The sequence below is a fragment of the Barbatula barbatula genome (assembly GCF_947034865.1).
Source record: "Barbatula barbatula genome assembly, chromosome: 23".
Classification (NCBI taxonomy): Eukaryota; Metazoa; Chordata; class Actinopteri; order Cypriniformes; family Nemacheilidae; genus Barbatula; species Barbatula barbatula.
This window is the reverse complement of record NC_136786.1, coordinates 18,578,839-18,603,260: the sequence shown is the minus strand read 5'-3', so window position 1 is coordinate 18,603,260 and position 24,422 is coordinate 18,578,839. Positions and strand designations below refer to the sequence as shown.

At 39.0% G+C, this 24,422-nt stretch overlaps 2 protein-coding genes across 3 annotated transcripts; one reads left to right on the top strand and one right to left on the bottom strand.

The window, feature by feature from the left end:
* The first annotated feature begins 82 nt into the window (after positions 1-82).
* LOC306888917 (V-type proton ATPase 116 kDa subunit a 1) lies at positions 83-12,994 on the top strand. Its single transcript, XM_079447490.1, has 20 exons — positions 83-288; positions 874-952; positions 1,871-1,968; positions 2,808-2,936; positions 4,022-4,143; positions 4,779-4,905; positions 5,229-5,311; positions 6,198-6,291; positions 6,901-7,113; positions 7,424-7,574; positions 7,914-8,047; positions 8,147-8,307; positions 8,490-8,583; positions 9,458-9,576; positions 9,793-10,000; positions 10,087-10,194; positions 10,532-10,609; positions 11,308-11,425; positions 11,495-11,666; positions 11,887-12,994. The coding sequence occupies exons 1-20, from the start codon at positions 172-174 to the stop codon at positions 11,975-11,977; spliced, it is 2,496 nt and encodes an 831-aa protein (XP_079303616.1). The 5' UTR covers positions 83-171; the 3' UTR covers positions 11,978-12,994.
* Positions 11,112-22,932, bottom strand: LOC306888916 (uncharacterized protein). Of its 2 annotated transcripts, none has more exons than XM_079447488.1 (18): positions 22,801-22,932; positions 21,542-21,648; positions 21,101-21,234; positions 20,758-20,903; positions 20,525-20,683; positions 19,987-20,443; positions 19,802-19,903; positions 18,121-18,211; positions 17,457-17,674; positions 17,100-17,342; positions 16,902-17,000; positions 16,625-16,818; positions 16,370-16,544; positions 15,792-15,948; positions 14,090-14,243; positions 13,897-14,008; positions 13,576-13,821; positions 11,112-11,658 (listed from the first exon to the last, which is right to left on the bottom strand). In XM_079447488.1, exons 1-17 carry the CDS (start codon positions 22,816-22,818, stop codon positions 13,613-13,615), a joined length of 2,775 nt encoding a protein of 924 aa, XP_079303614.1. In that variant the 5' UTR covers positions 22,819-22,932; the 3' UTR covers positions 11,112-11,658; positions 13,576-13,612. The 2 variants fall into 2 exon arrangements, with proteins under 2 accessions (XP_079303614.1, XP_079303615.1); XM_079447489.1 differs by having other exon boundaries at positions 11,222-11,663.
* Between the last annotated feature and the right edge of the window lie 1,490 nt (positions 22,933-24,422).

Below are 24,422 nucleotides of genomic sequence, written 5' to 3'. Positions count from 1 at the left end.
GCCGACCCAGCTGTGTTGTCGATATTGATCCCGGGGCCACGCAAGCGCAGTATTGATCTGTCAGACAGACATTTAATAGACTGACTTACAAAAACCAGACAATCACTGCAGCCCGACCATCAGCATATATGAGTTACTCACTTACATGATTAAAAACCAACACTTTTAACAATGTCTCCATCCTTTCGAAGTGAGGAGATGTGTCTCTCTCAGCTGTTTTTTCAGACTGAATCCGCCCACAATTGCATCAGTGAACTTGGACATCTCGGGCTGGTTCAGTTTAAAGATGTGAGTAACCTTACGGTTTTGTTTTCGTGTGTGTTTTTGTGTCTAAGTGACTCGTGTAGGCCTACCATGAGAATTAAAATGCTGACAATTGGTTTGACGGAGGAAAGCGGCCACAAAGTCTGTATACGGTACAATTGACATTACAGATGAAAATGTAATTAAGCATCATTAGGTCCATTAGCCATTGCTCCATGCGGATAAATGCCTTTTCTCTCTGGTTTGATGTCGTGGTTTTAATGATATGATGGAGGATTCATTTGTTAGAGAGTCGGCCTTTTGGCACTCAAGTAACCTTTCATTGCGTTCCATTGATTTCTAAATGTAGTGTGCTTTTAATGGCACTAGCGTTCATGTACTTGTTCTCTGGACATTTGTTCGGTTCATAGAGGATTTTCTTTGTCCCTGAATAACATTTCTCACCATTGGCTGAATCGATCAATGCAAAACAATGCAGAAAGAGACAACCGTATGCACATTAAAGAAAGGTTAATAAAATAAAATTTATGTAAGACTCTTTCAAAATAGGTCTGTTTGTATGCATTCTGTTTTGACATGTTGCCTTGAGTCATCTGTGACCTTTTTCAGCTGAATCCTGGTATAACGGCTTTTCAGAGGCGATTTGTGAAAGAAGTGAAGAAATGTGAAAAGATGGAGAGAATTTTGAGTAAGAACGTTTCTATTTCTTTTTTCAACTGATGTCAAGGTTGTTTTTATGGATATAAACTAATAATCTACATTTTTCTCAGATGTTGCTCGTTCATTTTTTTCTTAGTCTTAGAAGTTTATTCTAAGATTGCATTGTAGAAATAAAAACAAAGGAGATGATTGTTAAAGCAAATGCAAGTGAGTTGTGAAATGAATGTAGATTGTAGATATCAAATACTCTGAGTCAATTTGATGTGAAATATTTGAGTTCATATTGAGATCTTCGACAAAATAGATTTTTGATTAGAGATTTGACAAATCTGAGTTCAGTTTGACACATTGTTGACATCCCTTCTGAGATTTTTGGCTCTTTTTTAGGAGACTCGAGCTGAAGTTTCCATTTGCTGTCCATTTAATCTCATTGATGTCGATGAGAAATAATTAAGATAGTAAAGAGATCTCAGCTGATCATTATGATGATGTCACTTCCTCTCACTGGTCCTAGCAGAGGAAGCGCAGGTGTAGTTTATCACATTAACTATGGACGTGATCCACCAACATCTAACAAACAGAAAGTAAATAGTATATCTTATATTTTATTCCATATTGTTTTACTTAAAACCAGACAAAATCCTTTAGTGACACACTTACATTTGTGCGATAATAACTTCATGTAATATAATGCAAAGATAAATATATTTTTAGTGTGACGTTTGTGCCCACTTGCTTTTGGGCTACTGCATAAATTTTGTCCTTCATCCATCACATTAAAACGGTTAACAAGTTTCAAAAAGAAATCTTACAGAATAAAATTAGTAAAGATTTCACGAGCATCATGTTCCCTAGATTGATTTAATACAGTGCCACGGCAGGCCTGATGTGGTTATCTCTCTTTAAACAGTCACGTTGAGTTCTCTTGAAATGTTATATCATTCAGGGTATCTTGAGAAGGAAATGGTGAAATCTAACATTGTTATTGCACCAACGACGGAGAAAGAGATGGTCCCCTGTTCCCGAGACGTTCTCGAGCTAGAGGTGAAGATAATGTTATCTGTATTATTACAGCGCTCTCTAGAACAGGGGTTTTCAAACTTTATGATGCCGAGGACCCCAAATATGATTAACCTTTTGTGAGGGAAAATATACTGTATATCGATGTATATTTGTTTCTGTGTAAAGAAAGGTTTGAAATTTGTTATAAAGACAATTACTTGTTTCTAATCCTTAATAGTTGGCAACAATTTCACTTCGACTCCAAAAAAACTATAGTAAGAAAAACTCACTAGAAAGATTCAAATAAAAACTATTCTGGAAACTATCCAAAGTAAATAAGCAGATCAACACTGTGGACATTTATCGTTTTTTCATAGAAAATTTCTGGGGGACCCCAGTTTGAAAACCCTTGCTCTTGAACAATGGTTCAGATTGGTCAGTTGAAGCGCAGATAGTTGTTCAATCAAACCATTCATTTCTGTGAAAAGGAAAAGCTGTATAATAGCTTAAAATATAAGATTAAAAACATAAAGTTTTTTTCAATGTTTGTGAGCAGCACTGTAAAAAAACGTAATTTTACAGAATTTGTCTGGTGTGACGTCCAAAAAAATTCACATATTTTTAAAAAGGGTAAATTACAGCAAATTTCGGGCATTTTACGTGTTTCTTTTACTTTTAAAATATACAAGATAAGAAATTACAGAAAAATACAGCAAATTTACAATATTTTTTAATCTGACATTAAAACACATTTCTTTCCGGATTTGTTTTACATTGAGGATTCTCCTCATTTTAAACCACGCCCCTAGATTCAATGACGCTTGTATCTATTCCACGGTTTTATTTAACGACTAATAAACGGCACAACTGATGTTCTTTAGTCCACGTTCGAGAAGTTGGAGCAGGACCTGAGAGAAATCAACCATAACCATGTGGCACTCCGTCAGAACCTCAGTGAACTCATGGACATCGATTCTCTGTTGAGGATGGCTGAGGACTTCTTTGAAGAGGTGAATGTCCTGAGATGAATCCATGTAAATCCTCAAATGGCAAAAAAGCTTTTATAACATCAAAATAATTCGTTTTGAGACGTGCTGCACCATGTCGTCAGCAGGGCCGATCTTTAGGCCGATTGAGTGCAAAAACGATGGATGTTTCTGTCACATTCAACCACAGTAATACGCAAGTACCCACCACTCTGAAGTGTGTTCTGCCTGTAGAAGTACAGCCCAATTAGCGTTTATGGGGCTAAAACCAACATTATTGTGTGCATTTGGTCTAATACCGTGTTTCCGGTAAAAAAAAAACATACCGCGCATTACTGTTGCCGCTCTGTGCCCCGCCTTTCTGAAACGCCTCCATTTTTAATCGTTGTGAACAGTGCTCTGATTGGCCAGCTAAGGTTTCATTTTTTAAAACGATTAGGTTTAACAATTAGACACGCCTTCTTTCTTTGCGTATACATATTGGGCGGGGTTCTTCAACGCTTCTCACGAACTGACGTAGAAGTGTTGGGGCTTGTTTGGATGAGCCTAAATAAAACATCTCTTTTGGTTTGAGACAATTTTACATGTCTAATATATGCATGAACATATTATATCACTCTAAAGATACAGGAAACATAAAATCGCGTCATATATGACTCCTTTAACTAGCGTTCGGCTTCTTTTTCAAACTCCTGGCCCAGCAATGCATTCTCTATGGCTGTGACTGAAACAGCCCCTATACCATATAGTGCATTATTTAAGGGGACATGCATTTAGGTTGTGTCTGAAATCACATCAACATTAAAGCATATAATAATACAACAGTTTACTTTAATAAGTAATCAAACATATTATATCAAAGTATTTTTTCACGTGGGCTGGCAGTTTATAACTGTAATGAATCCACAATGAATTCACTTATTAATGCTACAAGTACATGCTTTGATGGTTGAATGTTTCATTTTAAGCTAAGTTAATGATAAATGATAGATGGTTATATCACCTGTCAAATTTGACAATTACATTTAGTCCTACATTTTTGATGGTGTAATATTTAGGTTATTGTCCCCACGCCACTGGTCATCGGCTTTCTAACGTTTGTGTTGTAGGCCGAATCTCTGATGTCCGGGTCTGAACCTCCTTCAGAAGACTCCATGTGTATGACTGTCTCATCGCGCATCACCAGTCGTAGAAACAGCAGCTCCAGCATCGTCGGACCGCCACATCTGGGGTAAATCTGACACATTATCTCTAATAATCTGAAACAAAGGTCACTGATGTCATACACTACTGACATTGCATTTTGCCTCACTATCGCCATCTCTGTTAGAAACATAAAATTGCAGGTGCCTTTACATACTCGTGTGGGTTGAAGTCAAAAAGCAAAATCGTAGCCGACAGCTCAAGTTATAAGAGTTTGGTTCCAAAATGACTTTTTTTTTTATTTGACTGCATTCCAATAAATATCAATTAAACAGCAGTTGGTTTGTTTTGATTTAAGCCATAATGAGTAAACAAATACAGCTGACTAACACAATAAAACTATTCAAACATGATTAATGAATTTATGAGTTCTCATTTTGGAACCAAACTCTTCATATATATATACAGTAAAAATAAATTTATTTCTATCATGTTTTCATTCGTTGTATTGTGTTTGTTGCTGTATTTGTTTATTTATTATGGCTTAAATCAAAACAAACCACCTGCAGTTTGATTGATATTAATTGGACTGCAATCAAAACGTTAAACATTTTCACGTTAAAATGCTTGAACGAAATGAATAAATGTATTAATAAAAAAAAAAACTAATAGTATAAGTTATAAGATTTGCACTTTCAATATTGTCTTCAAATGTGCTTTTAGATTTATAGCGGGTGTGATCAAACAAGAAAGGTTTCCTGCCTTTGAAAAGGTTCTTTGGCGTCTTTTCCATGGGAATTTTGTCCTTCGGCATGCAGAGATACAGACCACAGAAGAGCTCCAGACAGACGTGAGCATTTCCCGAACATCATATTCTTCCGCCTACTTTCTCGCATTGCTCTATTAAACTCTAAATGTAAGCTCTTGCAAAGATACCAAACATATCTGCTGACACCCGAGTCCAAAATCCTCTATTCATATTTGTCCATGAATATTTAAAGCACCAGAACGCTATCAGATCATCGATACAAACCACACGCGTGGCCGTACTGCTCACGTTTGAAATACACATGATGATATAGATTTTTCTATTTATGGGGATGAGTGCACTTTAATGCTGCTATGTGTTCTGCATTCCTGATACATGGTCAGCAAATCTCTTTCTTGAAGCAGAGGGGACTTGCCAAGAAAGATGTGTTCATTATATTCGTCCAGGGAGATCACGTGCGAGAAAAGATTCGAAAAGTGTGTGATGGGTGAGTGATGTTTTCCAAATACATCTACATGTCAAATACTGGGTGTAGTGGTGCCACGATACCTCGATTATTGTAGCCGAAACAATTCACGATAACAATATTACTATTGTTGTTGTTATCACGGTGAAGGGATGAACCAAGCAGGAGGCAGATCTAAATGCAAATGAAAAAGAACACCACATAAACCATATAATCACCGACAGTAGACAACTGAAACACAAGGGCTTAAATACACCGGGTAACAAGAAACACCCGAGACTGACAAAACCAATGCAAAAAAGAATTACAAACAACTACAATCCAAGACAGGTGTAAGATTATGACTTTGTGTAGGTTTACAGCTTTTATGATATGAAGGGTCTAGACGACGGAGCAATGAGAGGAACCGGATCCGGGGACAAAGAATAACAAAGACACAGAAGTGTAGTTCACTCAAAGTCAAAGATTACTAAAGATGGGTTCAGTATGTATACGCATTAATGAGGAAGTGATGAACACATCACTTATCTCTGAACATCTCACACAATAACAAGATAACACAATAAATCTGACATTTGTTAGGACAACGCGTACCTACGAAATATCTTAAATTGGTTTGTGTTTCTCTTTTTTGGCCAATGAATTACAGTCAAAATAATAAAAAATAAAAAAGTGGAAGCAGAGAGAGTCTAATTCGGTGCAAAACCGCCACAGTTTGGGTGTCAACCAGGCAATACATTATTTACAGTATTATCATTTGTGTAGTATTAACACGATATCAATTAATATCACGGTTATTGACAGCGGTATATTATTTCTTTTATAACGGCAATATAGTTATTTGCAATTGCTTGATGTTTCGTTACACATTTTTAAGAAATGTTTCATTCTATTTCAATCCCCTAAGCTTTCATGCCAGTTTGTATTCCTGCCCAAAAACGTTGCACGAACGCAAGGAGATGAGCAAGAACATCACGACGCAGATGAAAGATCTTCGAATGGTGAGTCACAATCCAGATTATTATCATTTCCAATGCAGTTTTGTTACTTTATTACAAAACATCTGTCGAAAAGGCAACCTGTGTCTGTGGCTGTTTGAACCATGTTCGTTTCTTCGTTTCTGATCATTTCATCCCTGTAAAAACAAGCACATTTTTCGCTTCAGGGTTTTATTTACCTTCGAGTTCCAGTGTATGAAATTTAGCGGCTTCTAGCGGTGAGGTTGCGAATTGCAACCAATGGCTCACTCCACTTTCTCTAACACAGAACAAAGATGTCGTCACATTTTTGTTTCTTTGACGAAGAAGATAACCTATTTAGGAAACGCGTTCTGTAGAGCAGTTTGTCCGTTTAGGGCTGCTGTAGAAACAACATGTAAGGGGACCCGCGGTGTATGTAGATAGAAATAGCTCATTCGAAGGTAATAAAAACAAAACGCTTTATTATGTAGGATCTTTATACACCTCTGAAGACATAGTTCTGTTTATTAAATTGCCTTTCTGTCAACAGATCCTCCAAAAAATGACACACTGGACCTTTAATTGTGTTGTTTTAGAAAGTCCAAACATAAATTAACGTAATGCTTGTTTATGTCCACGTGTGTTTTTAAGATCCTGAGAAGGACGGAGGAGTATCGCGCTGGCGTCTTGATGAAAGCTGCAGATCATGTACACGAGTGGAGCAGTAAAGTGAAGAAGATGAAGGCCATCTACTACACGCTGAACCTCTGTAACATAGACATCACACAGAAGCTGATCGTAGCTGAGATCTGGTGCTCGGTGTCAGATCTCACATTAGTTCACAACGCTCTGATTAAAGGATCTGTATGTATTGCATATGATAACATCTGTACATTTCAAAGACATGTCATCATTTATTCATCCTCGTGTCATTTCAAACCTGTACGAATTTCTTTATTCTGCGGAACACAAAAGAAGATATTTTGAAGAATGAACAACACTGGACTCCATTGACTTTCATTGTATTGACGCAAAATCACTGAGACATTTCTCAACACATCTTCTTTTGTGTTCTGCAGATGGAAGGGTCATATACAGATTTAACATGACACGAGGGTTAATAAATGATGATAAAATATGAAGGTTTCATTGATAACTAGATTTTCTTTTTTAGGAGCAGAGTGGTTCGAGTGTGACTCCAGTTCTGAACCGCATTCAGACTCAACAAACGCCACCAACCTTCAACAGAACCAACAGCTTTACTGAGGGCTTTCAAGCCATTATTGACGCCTATGGGGTCGGTACCTATCAGGAGATCAATCCAGGTGAACGCACAGCGGAAAATATTAGTTAGGTTTCATTTAAAGTGATAGTTCACCCAAAGATGAAAATGATATCATCATGTACTCCTCCTCTTGTCATGTCAAACATGTCATGTCGAGATCTTTAATAATGTAAACAAACTTGACAAATCTGAGATCAGTTTGTGACATTGTTGAGATATCTAATGACAGACACATTTGTGAAACTCTCTTTTTCTAAGAGAAATAGAGGACGGAGATGACATCATCATTTCCTTTCCATTGAATCAGTTTAACAGTAAATGAGATTTTACATGTTATTTTTCTCATGGGTTGATTTAGATTTATCTTTTTGTTTCGTAGCTCCATACACGACGGTGACCTTCCCCTTCCTGTTTGCCGTGATGTTTGGAGATTGTGGTCATGGTTTGGTGATGACATTGTTTGCGGTCTGGATCGTTACACAGGCCGAACGTTTGAGGAAATATAAAAATGAGGCACGACACCACACGCTTCTTTTCTACCGCCACAGTTCATTCAGTCTGGTTTGTGTCGACTAATATTTGTTTTTCATAATCCTTGTGTTTTTCTCACAGCTTATTGACGTGATGGTTGGTGGACGGTACATTATTCTGCTCATGGGAATGTTCTCTGTTTACACCGGCCTGATTTACAACGACTGCTTCTCAAAGTCCTTCAACGTGTTTGGTTCTTCCTGGCGTGTTCAGCCCATGTTTCATCCCCACGGGCCTTGGCAGTATGTAAACAAAATGCTGTCCCTTTCATATTTACAGTTATTCTTGCCTTTACATTAGGATGTGATATTATTATTGAACCTGAACTAACAAATGATTTGTATTATGGTGAAAATATGCTTCCTATCTTACAGTATGCATTTAATTCAAGATCTTACAAACATTTCTTTCTGCTGTGTCTCAGCAATGACACGCTACATGATTGTGAGCATCTTCAGCTGGACCCAGTCATTCCTGGGGTTTATTCTGGGGTCCCATACGTGTTTGGAATTGATCCGGTTAGTCCTTGTACTTTTAATGTATATATGTTCATACTTAAATTGGTCAAGTTTTAACGTCTCATCTTTGTGATGCTGGCGTGCTTTGAATCCAAGCTTCATTTGATTGAAAGCAGTGGGCTATAGAATATTGCTTCAGGACAGGAGAGGTTGTCTTATATTGTTCTGTTCAGTAGGTGGCGCTGTTTGCCTTTTCTGATGATATTTGCAGTTTATGCAAAGTTGCTTTTTAAAATTACAATCAAATAACCATAATAAACAAATAAAATATAATGATAAACATTCAATTTAATGGCTAATCTTTATTTGTTAACATAGTTAATTCATTAGCTAATTGGCAATACTGTTCAAAGTTACCCTTTTTTAGTTTTATTTACTAAATGATGTGTGTTTGTGTGTGTATAAATCACAATTTCACTGACTGAAAATGTATATAACTCACACATGAGATTATAATGTACATGACAAATGACATTGGTTTATTACTGTATATTCATCTTGCTGTATACTTTTTCGTGAGCGACTTTGTTGTCGTGAAAGCAAGTTCAGAGCAATGATGTACGAGTCTTGCGACCTATGGAAAATATTGCGATGTATGTGCAAAACACGCCCTTATTATACACATTGCTAAACATATAAGTCATCCCCCTCATGATCAAAAGGAAGAATAAAGAATTGAACATAACCTTCATTGATGCTAGTGTTGCATTATGGGTAATGAAGAGTTGACATAACAGCTCTCTACATCTTCAACATCTTGTTTTTTTCCTGTGCCAAAGCTAAAACAACCAGGTTTTTACTTTTGCCTTTTAACACTTTCATTCGAACCAAACCAACGCTAATGTGATTTTGTTTCTCCAATTTTGACTTTTAGGTTTGGAACATTGCATCAAATAAGCTGTCGTTTTTAAACTCCTTCAAAATGAAGATGTCTGTGATTTTGGGAGTCAGTCATATGCTTTTTGGTGTGACCCTCAGCTTGTTTAACTACACGTGGGTATTTGTTTATTTCATATAAATTCAGTCAAGTTTACATTTTAGTTCATCTTACTCGTCGTAAATGCAGTGGCCTGAAATGTCATGATGTGATACTGTTCATTTAAAAAGAAACCGCAATAACATATATTAATCTTGGTGTATACCTTTTTCCACATTACAAGGTGACATACATTGTATTACGAACCGATTTCTCATCGTTCTGTTTTTCAGATATTTTCGAAACTTCCAGGACGTGTTGATCGAGTTCATTCCACGGATGATCTTCCTCTGTTCTCTCTTTGGATACCTGGTGTTCCTCATCCTTTACAAATGGTGCATCGCCGTACCATCCGACGTGGCTCCCAGCATTCTCTTACTCTTCATTAACATGATGCTGTCTGATTATCAGTCTCAACATCATCTCCTTTATAAAGGACAGGTTTGTATTCCTTCTTCACGTTTCCAACAGCATCAGTTGAAGCGGTCCATATTACAAATAATGACCGATACTGTAACCCTCTTCAGAAAGCTGTACAGATCTGTCTGGTTGTGACGGCTGTCCTCATGGTTCCTGTGATGCTGATGGTGAAACCTTTGCTCGTCTACAGAACGTACATGAAAACCAGACAGGAGGTGAGTTTCAAAAGGATTCTTACGATTGAAGAAAATGTTTAAATCAATTAGGTGCCAAATTTGGAACGTTGCACGTAAGGTAAATAATTATGTTTAGTAACTCATGTGCATTTAATTTCATTTAAAAATTAAAAAATCTAATCAAATAAAACAATCACAAATCATTTAACATAATACGTTTTAATTAGTTCAAATTATTTTAACCTATTTGTTCATTTAACTTTTTTGAAGCATTTCTTTACTTTTAATTTGTCACCGCATACTGACTACATTTTCTATAAGATATGTTATATATTCAGGGTGATGTATATTTATTTGAACATGTTTCTTTCTACAGGTGTTTGGAAACTCTCTGAATGATCAGCATGGAGCAGACGAGCGCTCGTCCTTCTCACAACATCACAGTGATGAGACAGTGAGCATCTTCAATGCTTCACATCTTACAGGAATATTGTATACTGAAAAGAATTGTTATGTATAATGATGTTCCAGTTTTTAACAAAAACATTTAGTTAAAATAACATAAACATTTAAAGAATAAAATCTCCTAACTTTGAGTAATTTTAATTGAACAAATTATTTATTAATTCCAACTCACTTTTCATATGTTAAACCCGTTTGCTTATTTATTTTGTGTTGAGACTACACACATTTTTTTTGTAGATATAACATATACTTTGGCAGTTGATCTGTAGTTCCCAGCTTGCTTTGTATCTGACTGCATTGGGAGATTAGTTTTCCAGATGAACTGTAATTTGAAGTATTTTTCAGTAAAAAGACTTTTTTGTTATTTCACTCATTAAGCAGTTATTGTGCTAATGCTACAGAGACCACCAGTCTTTGACCATCTAATTTGTAAAAAAAAATATCATTATGAAAGTAAGTGATCCGGGAAGTTTGACTTAGAGAACGTTTTTGATATTTTAACAAAAACTAAATGTATTTATTAAGTCAAATGTACATCATTCTGGTTAATACGTTGCAGCAGCACATTTGACTTTGTGCCAATTGTCACGAGGATTGTATTAAGTAAATCTACAAGTCATTTTATTCAGTTTAGTAGCTCTCGCTTCTTTTGACATCAAGATCATTTGGTTTCATCTTCATTTCCAGGTGAGCATGGGCGACGTCTTCGTGTATCAGGCCATCCACACGATCGAGTTCTGCCTGGGCTGCATTTCCAACACGGCCTCGTATCTGCGGCTCTGGGCGCTCAGTCTGGCTCATGCGGGTTTGTTCTGCAAACTATTGATCTCAAACACATGCGAGAGCACGTATAACGCCTCCCTCTCATCCACAGAGCTGTCAGAGGTGCTTTGGCGGATGGTTCTTCAGGTGGGACTGAGGTTCTCTTCTGGTATGGGTTCTCTCATGTTAGCACTGGTTTTTGCTGCTTTCGCGGTTCTCACGGTGACCGTTCTTCTGGTGATGGAGGGTCTCTCTGCTTTTCTGCACGCCTTGCGGCTACACTGGTGAGAAATGCATCACATAATTCATTATGACAGAATATCAGAGATATTATTATCAGGGTACAAACGTATGGCAAAACCTTAGAAAATATAGAGACAAATTGCATGGAGATTGTGGAGGAGATTTGTGTCAATTTGATGAGAAATGTTCGAGTTCAAATTGAGATTTTCAATAATATTTACTATATATAACACTGTATTTTCTGTATACGTTTTTTTTCAGGGTTGAATTTCAGAACAAGTTTTATGAGGGATCTGGCTACAAGTTCACACCTTTGTCTTTCGTCAGCCTCTTGAAAACTCAGCAGCAGTAGTTGCTATATTCATTTTTATCCATGTGGTATTTATCAAATTTGTATGTTTTCTGTTTTGTAGACGTATAATTTTATTTTAAAGAGAAAATTTTAGGTTTGGGTTGCATCGGCCCATTTGACTTAACACTATTGGTAAAGTAATACATTCAGAAAACAGAATTAATCATAAAATAATGATACACTTAATTTTTTGTTATGCTAGAAGTAGGTCATATATTTACATTGGATTTAAGACCAAATCTATCGATCGCAACACAATTCAATCTGGAAAAACAAAGAAACATTGTAAAATGTCATTTTTATTAATGCTGTAAGCCTAAAGTACAAAATACTCTTAAAACATACTAGCTTTCTAGACAATAAACTGTACATGTTCTAGTAACACAGGAAAACGTTTCAAACTATATTTCAAACAGACAGAATGAATAAATGAGTAGCACAACATGCATCACACACACGTTGCCATTCTGTGAATTTGTGTTACAGTAGTAGGTTTTCCTAACAAATGTTGTTTATTTTTTGGTTACACGTTATAACATGTTAAGACAATCTGGAAATTCATACAGCGTGTACAGAACTAACATTTTCTAAACACTGAGGAGCATTCGATGGGTTAATGTCAGAGAGACATGCACATATAGGAAATCAATTCATTTGTGGTTATCATGACATTTTGAGGAAAGAGTTTTGCGTCTTTGACTGCATGTCATGAAACAGCACCTTGCATTTGAGGTGTTTGAGTTCAGAATTGAGATATTGATGTACAGACCTTTCCTCCAGATGTGATTGAATATAGTTATTGTTCTACTCTTTTCAAATGTTATTGCGTTCAGATGTTTAAAGGTACAGATCTAATGCATAAACGTGAGCCTGACGCTCCTACTGAAACAGTCGAATGCCAATGATGTGATGCTTCATTTGGTTTCGCAAGCACCGTTTCACGCACGTTTGCATGGTTACTGTATTGATGTTTTTTTGATTATTAACAAATAAAAAATGATTTCAGTAATTTGACAGAAACACTGACTGTGTTAACAGGCTAACCTCTGTTTTCCAGTTAGTTTAAAATATGATAATACATGAACAGACATATGGGACCATTTCAAATTTCTGATGGATTCGGTAACATGCAAAACACTCAACGCAAACTTTGGTACGTAATCCCTGAACTAAATGACCTTCCAGTTTATCAATCGTGCCGTGTGTATCCAAAAAACTCTTAACAGCTCATTAATAACTATGATTACGTTTCATTTAGTTTTAAAATTATGTTCTTTTCAAATTAAACACCGGGTAAACGACTCAACATCTGTCATGCAAACATGTGTTCGTCATAATCTGGGTCCGGCTGTAGAAGCGTCATTATTACTACATTGCAGTGATGGATTTTCTATTTTTGCTGTATTCCTAGAGGTCAACATTTTCTTTAATCATATTTTGATGTACCATTAACTTTGCTTTAGCAAAAAAAATCTAAACGTCAAGAGATCAAATGTAAACTTAAACCGCGCATGTTTAAATTTTCCGTCTAAATATCAACTTTTTTGCAAAAACATTCAACTTGATTGTCGAACTCAAGTGAGATTGTAGTACTGCACCGTTTATTCATCTTGGTACTAATTTCTCCCAAAAACACTAGGATCGTAATGCACTGGTGGCACTGTTGTCGTCATCGATATCGTCGTCGTCAGACTGTTGGTCTGGTGGTATGGCGCGGGTATTGCTGGCTCGGACGCTGGTCAAATGATGGCAGGCGGAGATCAGATTGGCAATGCCAAGTAGAGTCACGCCCGTACCATCCAAATTCACTTGACTTAACTGCATACGACACAGAAACTTCAGACCTGAAATATACAAACATCACATTTGAGAAAAGCGTTTTTATTGTCACCTTATGTTAAATGAACCTTGATCGGTACCTTGATCTGTAATTCTGGTTTTGCTGAGGTTGACTTTAAGCAGTTGAGGACAGTGTACTAAACCTCGTCTGATCACCGTATCGCCCACTTGTGTGCTAGCCAAACCCATGACCTATGATACAAACAAACGAAATGGTTATTTTGAGTATGTTTTAAACATTATATATTTAGTAAATGTTGGTGGTGGCTGTACCTGCAGATGTGGTAAATGTGTGACCAGGTTGGCCACGCCTCTGCTGGTGACTGCAGTACGGTCCAGACACAGTTCCTGGAGTTCTTTTAGACTGACCAATCCTTGCAGCCCAGCATCACTCACCTGAGTGTTGCTAAGAGACAGCTTCTTCAACCTATCAGGTAAAAGAGGCGGGGTTTACGTTCCCATCATTGGTAAAAGGGAAAGGTTTAAGAATTCGGTTTACAACTAATTGCGATGAAAGCGTTTGGGACTAGGGCTGTTAAACGATGAATCGCAATTAATCAAATTCAGAATAAAAGTTTGTGTTTAATTATATATTTTTTAGAAAATATATGCATGTAATGTATATTTAGGTTTATATCTAAGTTAAATTATATATAAACATTTATTGATTTGATATTATTCTAAAAGGTAAAAAACGTATGTGTTCATATAAACAACATTAATATAATCATTACACAGACATTTAACAGCCCTATTTGAGACATGCTTCCATTTATTTTTATGCAGATAAAAAATATTCTGTGTGAAAACGCCCAAGCGCACAATTGAGTCAAATAGATTTTGTATGCGATAAGATGAAATGCATCGGATAGTGTATATTAGGGGTCCTGACTCCATCCCAGGATGTCCTTCGAATAAGAGTGGGGTGCAGCCCCGGCATCCTGGCTGCATTCGCCTCTCTCCATCATTATGGCCTCCCAATCATCCCCATATGTACCAATTGGCTTCATAACTCTGTCTCCTCTCCACCTATAAACTGGTGTGTGCTGGGCGTTCAGGCGCAATATGGCTGCCGTCGCATCTTCAAGGTGGATGCTGCACATTGGTGGTGACTGAGGAGATTCTCCCCTTTAATGTAAAGCGCTTTGAGTGCCTAGAAAAGCACTATATAAATGTAACGAATGAATGTTAGGCCTACTTTTAATTCGATTGTAATCAGCAATAATCAATTGACAGACTTCCACATACAGCCACTAGATGGCGCATCTACGTCATTCATACAGCGTTTGTCCTCATTAATCTGCATGTAATAAACGCTGCATGTTGCAGTTTGAGTTCATTTAAATGTGTGCATTCAGGATAGACGCATTTATATATTAGTTTCAAGCCATTAAATCGCGGAATGGCCTATTTTAGTCTCCGTATAGCCTATCCATAATATTATAATGTTAAAGTATATCATATAGACGTCTCAACTTCCAGACTTGGGATTTTCTGTATACGTTAGAAAATGTTGTTCAGTGTGACACTTACAGAAAAATGCGTAGAAAGGATCCTGATGGCCGGCTTGTGTGATTACTACGCACACATCCCCATTATATCATCACAAATGAAAATAAATAAAATTTTTGCAATTTACGGGGGTTATCCCAGCGGTCAACCAAAAATACAGAAATCCATATTTATACGGAAAAATCCCATCCCTGTTACCAAATTCAGGACTAAACTGGGAACGGATTTCATTCTCTTCTACATTTGCGAATGTTTTATGCGATATTCCAATTGTATGCATTAACTTTGCAACGAGATGGAAACATACCTTATAACAGAAACAACCACCTGATTCATCTTAAATATACATTAATGCGAAAATACAAAGACTGAAGACGTAGCAGGAACACAAATGCCTGGGTTTACTCAAGACGACATTTAAAACGCATCCGTCTTGGATTTCTGACTTTGCTGAAAGCTCTACCTGGTCATGTTGGAAAGCTTCATGATGCCGTGGTCTGTGAGCTGAGTGTAATCTGTCAGGTCGAGCTCTAAGAGAAACGTCTGTTTGGAGAGAAATGAAAGTCCACTGTCGGTCACAGAGTGTCGTCCCGGCAGGGTCAACTGGGTAAGACTCAGACCTGCAACAGAAGAGAAAACCAGATGCTGAAATTACACACAATACTGATCACACGATAATATATAATGATATTAACTAAGTATAATAATTAGGGCTGTCCACCAGAATCCATCCAGAATAAAACTTTGTGCCGACATAATATATGTCATTGTACTGTGCCTATTAATCTTGTATGTATGTACACATTTAAGAAAAATATAAAAGTTAATAAACATTGTTGTGTAATTTAAGTTATTGGTCAATTTAAATAAATGCATGTGAATATGTCCTAAATATGTACATGTGTGTGTATGTTTTGAATACAAAATGAATATGCACAGTACATAAATATTATGTAAACCCAAACTTTTATTCTAGACGTTTGTCAGCCCTAATAATAATACTGTATATATAATAATATAACTGTTCTTTATGGGTTTCACCTGAAATGATCTCCAGTGTGTGGTTTCCATCAGCGACTGGTATGCCGGCCAGGCTGAGCGCTGATAGGCTAGGGTGGGTTGCCAGACGCTGGAGAGAATTCTCCTGCACACCTGTGCTGTCAAGGTGAAGCGTCTGCAAGTTTCGGAGCTCGGCGAGCGCAGATACATCACTCACCTGAAGAGAGAGAAGACGTAAGCTAAAAATAAAACATCTTACACTTAAAAACAACCTTAACATGTAGTTGTGTTTATTACTTTCGTGTGTTTGATGCTCAGCATCCGTAGCTGCGGTACACACGTGGGCAGAACTGTTAGCGTGCTGTCAGTGATGGGCGTCTGATTCAGACTCAGCTGGCAGAGTACAGGGCAACCCGACTGTAGATACATCACCATCCCTGCGTCGCTTACTTTAGTCTGATCCAGAGACAAGAACGTCAGACTGCGGAGTCCTGAGATCGGATGGAAAGGAGTCAGTCATTCGTCACGTGACGATTGCTCTTGGATTTCATGCGGTGTAGTGCGTGTGTCTCACCTGCGATGTGCTGCAGACAGCTGTCTGTTAGCTTGCAGCAGGACGACAGGTTGAGATGCTGTAGTTTTGAGAGGTTGGAGAGAACAGAAAGACCGGCGTCTGCAAAAGATAAGAGGAACTGGTAAGGTTTGCGTCAAGAAAGACTCAAGCATATCGATGTTTATAATATAAAACCTGAAAGGCACAAAAGAAACAGACCTGTAATGAGAGGAGAGTTGACTAAGCTGAGATGCTTCAGACAGGAAAAGGCCCTCAGCTGCCGCAGCATCTCATTAGTGGTGTACGGATAACAGTTCAGGACAAACTTCTGCAGCGGGCAGCCGAAGAACAGCTCCATCGTGCGAGGACGGAGGAGACGCTCGCGAGCCATGTGAGTCAATAAGAGTTCGGCCAGTTCAGGAGTCAGACATGCCAGGCTACTGCTGTACTGCATGCTGGGAGCTGAGAGAGAAGGTGATTATTAGTGACATTTCAGAATGTTTCAATATATAAAATGTATTTTTGTGCATGAGCAAATTAAAACGAGAGCGATAATTTACGTCACATCTTCCTGACCTGTCATGAGAGAAACGGTGGCTCTGGTTGCCATGGAGCAGAGTGTGGAAACGCGAGGTGTCTTGAAAGATTTTTTGGGCGGTGAGGGCTGCCCGTGCGTTGACTGCTGTTCGTCTTGATGGGCGGCTCTCTGTAACCGCTCCACGGCCGCCTGACCCGCCGCCCCTCGTAACGCACGCTCCACCTCAGGGTCTTCCGCGATGTCAGGCTCCGCCTCTCTTCAACAATCAACCAATTACAGTCAGAGCAAATAAACAGTATATTGCATATAGTGCCTCAAGTGACCCGTATTTGATTCCTGGCTTAAGGTCATGTGCCACTTTTACTGTTGCATTAAACAAATCGGACATTTTGTAAACAAGCAAATATAAATAAAACAAATGTTGTTCTATAATGCGCACGCATGCTCTGACGCAAGTCAATCAACAATCCGCGTCGCAAAAATTATTTTTGTTTGTTATATATCCCAACTAACATCCGCGTGCCAGATAGATGCTATACTATCCTCATCAACCTTAAACTTTAACCGTACATAACTTTTCGAATAATTAAATAGCTCGTATGCATATTGCGAAATGCACATGTGCGATATTTCGATTTGAAATTGAAAACAATTAACACAAATTAATTACCTTTAATTTTCACACCTGTTTGTATTTCTCACCTGAGTCTGTTACCCTGTTCAGGCCAGTGATGTCTGGGCTCCAGACCCCCTCTCGCCCTGTTCTCCATGAAAAAGGGCAACGGCGGCATTCCTGCCAGACCAAGATCATGTTTTGTTTATTAAAATAATACTGTACGATCTGTATCACGTGTTGTACATTTCAGTCTTCCACAGCATATGATTAATCCCATTTACAATTGTTATTTAGCAGATAAAATACTTGATGATATTTTCCACGCCTGGAAATTACCATTTCAAAAATCCCAATATAGACTTTCTATCAGGAAAACAGGTCGTAAACTACAGCAGTCTAAAAGATACTTAGAAAACACATATAATAACCATGATTTATGTGTACAGTACGCAAGTAAACAATTTAATCCTAAAGTACATCTTGCAACAGTTCTTCCAGGAAAACAACACATATTAAGATAATTACCATATATTAGCATGTTCACAGGAGAGAGCGCTTTAATCCAGCAGCACTTAATTCCTGCTCGTCTCTTGTGTGCAAATGAACATTTCTCAGCCAGTTATTCCCTCGTATAGCACGTCTAAAATCCTCAAAGTCAATGCGGCAGAGAGAACTACTTTCACTTATAAACCAGGCCTTGACTGCAACAGTTCAGGTCATTCACCTTTTTCCCAACATGTTTCCTGGATTTCTTATACAAGCAATGATTTGACATCCTTGAGCACAGCATAAACAGTAGAGAGGTCAGATGAGTCATGCCCATTCAAACCAGTCAGTTTAGCACGCAACCTCCAAATGAAACGTTTACATTCTGGACATCGCAGACGCTTATCGAAACGATCCCACAGTGAATGCGTGCCGAAATAAAAGCTAAAGGCGGTCCAACAAAATATAAGACGGGCAGTGTAGTTCAGTCTTAGACAATAAAAATGTAATGTAAGGTCTTTATGCACCTCCGAAGACATAGTTATGTGTATTATATTGCATTTCTTTCAAGAGACCCACCAAAAATGGCACATTGGACCTTTAACACAAATGATACACACGTACATCATTCCCTCCTGTTCAATGACAGCAGGTCTTTTATTACACAACGCATCAACATAACTCACATGATGGTTTGCTGCGAGCCAAACATAGAACAAAGGAAATTATGAAATAGCTTCTTTCCTCTTTTAGACCTTTTATGGTTCATTCTCTCCATTTTGACTGAGTCTGATGATAGTCATGAACAATGACCTTTATTGAGAACCTGCAAATCTTTAAGATGTTTTGAAGGATTCTTGAAGGTTATACAGCCTTTGAAGAAACGTTGGCAGACTGTGTGCTCATTACCATTCCTGTAGATTCTGCTTTCCTGATCTCGTCCCTAAACTCGAGCTTTTTATCCCGTTCCAGACTAACAGATATCAACACCCTTTTTTTTTACGATCTCTTCAGGATTTTCCTTGAAGTGTCTGCCAAATACGTTTTTGTTGGGTTTTAAAACTAGCAGGCCTTACTGTAATAATTCGATTAAGATCATTAAAGTCAGATATAGAGAAAAAAGATTGGAAACTATGAGAAGGACTGTCTTCATGGTCCACTGAGCACCACGTTAGCAACGCCCTAGTTACCACTCCCTAAAATCTAGGTCCTATAATTGTGGAAGGCACTACTTACATTTTTTTGACAAAATATTTACAATAAAAACAAACCGGTGCATACCGTCGAGATGATACGGAGGTACAACCTCATCTTCTGGTTGTTCCTCATTTTCCGAATGTTCTTCGTCTTCAGCATCAGCTGGTACCAGTTTATTGCCTCGTCCTTTAAATACAAAATTTTGTTTAATGTATTTACAGATGTAGTAACTATTATGACAATTGAATTTCAAATTTCATATTTCTCACCCCAACGGTGAGCGGGATCTGCAAGTGGAGGTCCAACCCCAGGAATCCCAGCATACCCCACTGCCTCCTCCCACAGTTGACGGGGAAACGGCGGAGGCCCCACCAGATCCCCTTCAGCTCCCGCCTCTTCTTGAGGGGGGTCAGTGGGTGGTCTCGCCACCTCTGGTAGTTCCAACTCTGCTTGTTCCACGACGCCCAATTGGGAAGCTGGACTGGGCGGGTCCTGAGGCGTCTCGGGGGGCGTGGTCTGTATACAAAGTGCAGCGTTGGGAGTCAGTCCCAGAGACCGGAGTGAACAGGCAAGCTCGGCTTCAGCGAAGCGCTTCCGGGGGAATCCTTGCAGGAGAGAGAAGGCCGGGAGTAAAGGGTGTCGACCAACAATGTACTCGACGACGTGACTGAGAGACGTGTCTGCTGGAAAACGTTCACGCATGGACTCCCCAGAGGGAAGACGGATCTACAACACAGGGCACGAAGAAATCAAACAGGTTAGATGTCGTATCGGTTAGCAATTTGATCTACCAGCATAAACGCTTACCATAAGGATGCAGTGGTTGTCTACGGTTGTCTCCACGCGGCCACCGAGTCTTTGACCTGTTCCGCTGGATGAAGACGTCTCGGCCGTGGCTTCGGATTGGGCCTTCATCTGCTGGGTGCGACGGTCCTCTGCGATCCTCTTTAATACCAACTCTCGCTCCTGTTAAACATCAAATCTTTAGTTGCACGGGTAACCAAAATGTAAAATCCTGATGTATCTGCTCACTGAATTACCTGTTTCTTATGTCTTCTCTCCGCTCGCGCCTCTTGTGCCACCCGCTGCCTCTGTTGCTCATGGAAATTACTTTTATCCTGTTTGATTCGTGTTTCCAGTGGTGGGTGTTCCTGCGCCGAGGGGGGTCCCAGAACCAAACAAGGACCTAAAAAATGCATTCTCCATTGCATAACTTCGATAAACCCGCATTTGTGTCGCATAAAACCGCATGACACACGTGAGGTTGCTTGTAATCCCATTTCCATTCCCAGTACAAAGTTAACCCACTCTGAAAGAAGTGTACTTGCGTTTACCAAAAACAAACAGTCACTGAACAAATTCTGGTAATGTTTAGTTTAGTACCTGTTGCTGCAGACTGTGAGCTGTTGTTTGTGTGTAGAGCATCTTTAGGCGGGTTAAACGCAGAGAATGCCGTCTCCAGAGGCCCTGAAGGCTGCTTGACCAGTTTATGCCGTGGACTCCCACCCTGCAGAAGCCTACAGAGCAAACATGGACCACAATGAGAGGGTGACTGACTGTGAACCACAATGCTGACCTTTTACCTTAAATCTGCTAGATTTAAAGGGATAGTTCACTCAAAACTCAAATAATTGTATCCTTGTGTCAATCCAAACCTGTAGGACTTTCTCTCTTCTGCAGAACAAAAAAGAAGATATTTTAAGAATGTCGGAACCACCGAGACATTTCACAAAATATCTTCTTTTGTGTTTTACGAACATGGCATGATGTCAAAATCCACAGATATACAAAGCAGATGCATGTGACATCCTGGAGAATTTTTACCATTCAGCAGCTTCCCGCACAGAGAAGAAACCCGCTTGAATGGCCGCCTGTATCTGATCCTCACCGAAGCCCATCTCACCGAGGGTGCTTATGAACCCCCCAATGGTCTGCAAAATAGAAAATAAAGAAATGGCACATTATTAAAATTGTACTAAGATACCACCATGGTGTTTGCATGGTGTTTTGGGTCTTGGTCATAACTTTTGTATAAAGAAGCATTAAAACTGTCAGACAAATAGTGTGATATTATAAAGACAACATATTGTTTGAAAAAGTTAAACTGGAATAATCTTCAGTATATAGTTACTTTTGCTGTCTTTAGTTTCTCAAAAATGTTCTGGGGACCCCTTACACCATTCTGGAGACCCCCTGGGGGTCCCGGACCCTTGTGCTAAATGACTAAATGTAAATATACTAATCATTAAGTACTATAGTACATAAAAAGTGACTAGAAAGCCCAAACTCAACATGGGCAACACACAAAAATCAGCTTACGTTGCAAAAAGGCTGTAAAATAAAGACTGAAGATGAAGAACGTAAAGGACGTGTTAAACAAATATAAAATACCATTTAGACACAACATTAGCTTTCATTAATAAGAATATTCAATTGTCATTTATCATTCTATAGTCTATAGTCATCTATAACTGATATATGTTTCAATAACAGCGCGCTAACAGAAAGAAAAGTATAAATGAGAAAGAAACAGCTGATGTATGAGAGCCAATGCAGCCATTTTGGACATCTTGTAAACAAAAAGTCTTTCATTTTCAAACAACTTTATCCGATCACTTACATCAAGACACAATACCCCTGCACATAATAATGCCTTATCATCGCGATAGAAGCATGTCTAGGGTGGGCCACGTCAGAAGTCACTCATAATTCGATGACTAACCGGAAACTACCAAAAATACAACTTTAATTCATTCAGAATGTGGTGAATAATCTGCATTTGACAATTGACAAGGTCATGCAATGCATAACACGAAGTGCCCAAAATCAACACTACAGTTGTTTTGATGGAAGAAGGCTCTTCTCCTGCGTAGGCCTGCTGTATACACTACCTGCCTTACATAAACATAAACAAGGAATGACTTAAAGACTTCAGGAAAACAAAGTCAAGCTCGTGCTCGACGGGAACTTCAAGCTCTTGTATCAGTTTAGCACATTTGATCCTGTTCGTACAAGCTAGTTCCGCTAAACAATAACGTGCAGAAAAACACAAACGACTCGAATCGTCCGCATTGCTCGCTTACCGCCGTGGAGTCCATCATTTAATGAAATATCGTTGAAAATGTTTGAATATTTGTGTTTGTTGACACTACCGATCGTCCGCACAGAATGGTGAACGTGCCTCGGCTGATACGTCACAGCTTCCGTTCGAAGTCGCACTGTACGGTAGACGCCGATTGGACGACTGGCGATTGGGCCCGCCCACGAGAGCGTAACCCGTCGATCGCGTAGAGTCTGAGTGAACGTAGTGTATTTAATTAAAGTCGCACTTATTAACTTACTACTAAGTTATTTTGACGAGTTCCGTTTATGAAATACATCGAACATTTCTCCTCAAAAGTTTCTTATCATTTTGAGACCGTAGTTATTTTAATAGTGGGACGCAGTTAGTATTTCTGGCCGCTAGATGTCGTGCCATGTTTCTTCGTGTGTATTACAATGATAGCGTTGTTTTAGAAATTACTCGAATATAAAAGCACAAACCGGCTTCTTAAAACGCACGCTTTATTTCTATCGATTCTATGTTTTATTAAAGAAATCACACATAAGGTTTCATACGTGTCACCTGATGTATCACGTTAAATGACCGCATGCATTGGTCACGTGCATCACTGAGCTGACGTGTGTGCTCATGCATGCAGGGTTAATAAAAGCGTGTTTGTTGGATTTGTTTTTATATCTTTTCTACGGAAGGATTTCTCCCAGCTGCAGAATATGCATGACGCGCACGCACGCGCGCGGGAAGGAGCGCGCATCAGATTAGGCTGATCCTCATCCACACCGGGAGAGATGAGTTGAGGTAGGACACGTTTCGCACTCGCTGTGTGTTTTATTCACTTTAATATGTTCGGACTGTGATCCTCGTCCTGTGTTGTGTTCGTATTGACCGTGCACGAACGTCCAGCCGCTGTAAAGTGGGTTCGCGTGGCTCGCGTGTCGGTTAACGTTAGCTTTCGTTAGCAAACAGGTAAAGTAAGTTTAATGAAATACATTTTTGATAAACACGCGTTGGAGAAAACGGCGGGTTGTTGAAATAAAGCCGGTGTCCGTTGTGTGTGGTCAGTGGTCGGAGATGCGGTTCTTGGAAGGCTGTCAGAAGTGAACGGACAGATAGACTCGTCAGTGCCACGTGATGTCCACACGCTTGACTGGGAGTTTCTTAAAACGCATCAGAAAGAAGAACTGTGACATTAATGTAGTGTAAGCGAGTTAAACATGGACAACATATAGTCTCTCTCTCTCTCTCTCTCTCTCTCTCTCTCTCTCTGTCTCTCTCTCTCTCTCTCTCTCTCTCTCTCTCTCTCTCTCTCTCTGTGTCTCTCTCTGTGTCTCTCTCTCTCTCTCTCTCTCTCTCTCTGTGTCTCTCTCTCTCTCTGTCTCTCTGTCTCTCTCTCTCTCTGTGTCTCTCTCTCTCTGTGTCTCTCTCTCTCTGTGTCTCTCTGTCTCTCTGTGTCTCTCTGTGTCTCTCTGTGTCTCTCTCTGTGTCTCTCTCTGTGTCTCTCACTCTCTGTCTCTCTCTCTCTGTGTCTCTCTCTCTCTCTCTCTGTCTCTCTCTCTCTCTCTCTCTCTCTCTCTCTCTCTCTCTCTCTCTGTGTCTCTCTCTGTGTCTCTCTCTCTCTCTCTCTCTCTCTCTCTGTGTCTCTCT

Coding starts and splice junctions, on each gene's coding strand:
- LOC306888916 (XM_079447488.1), bottom strand. Junction 17,001..17,099: donor CAACTCTCCTCTCATTACAG/GTCTGTTTCTTT, acceptor TATCTTTTGCAG/ACGCCGGTCTTTCTGTTCTC. Junction 16,819..16,901: donor CTGTCTGCAGCACATCGCAG/GTGAGACACACG, acceptor ATCCGATCTCAG/GACTCCGCAGTCTGACGTTC.
- LOC306888917 (XM_079447490.1), top strand. CDS start 172: ATGTCTCCATCCTTTCGAAGTGAGGAGATGTGTCTCTCTCAGCTGTTT. Junction 8,584..9,457: donor ACGTGTTTGGAATTGATCCG/GTTAGTCCTTGT, acceptor TTTGACTTTTAG/GTTTGGAACATTGCATCAAA. Junction 11,426..11,494: donor GCTCAGTCTGGCTCATGCGG/GTTTGTTCTGCA, acceptor TCTCATCCACAG/AGCTGTCAGAGGTGCTTTGG.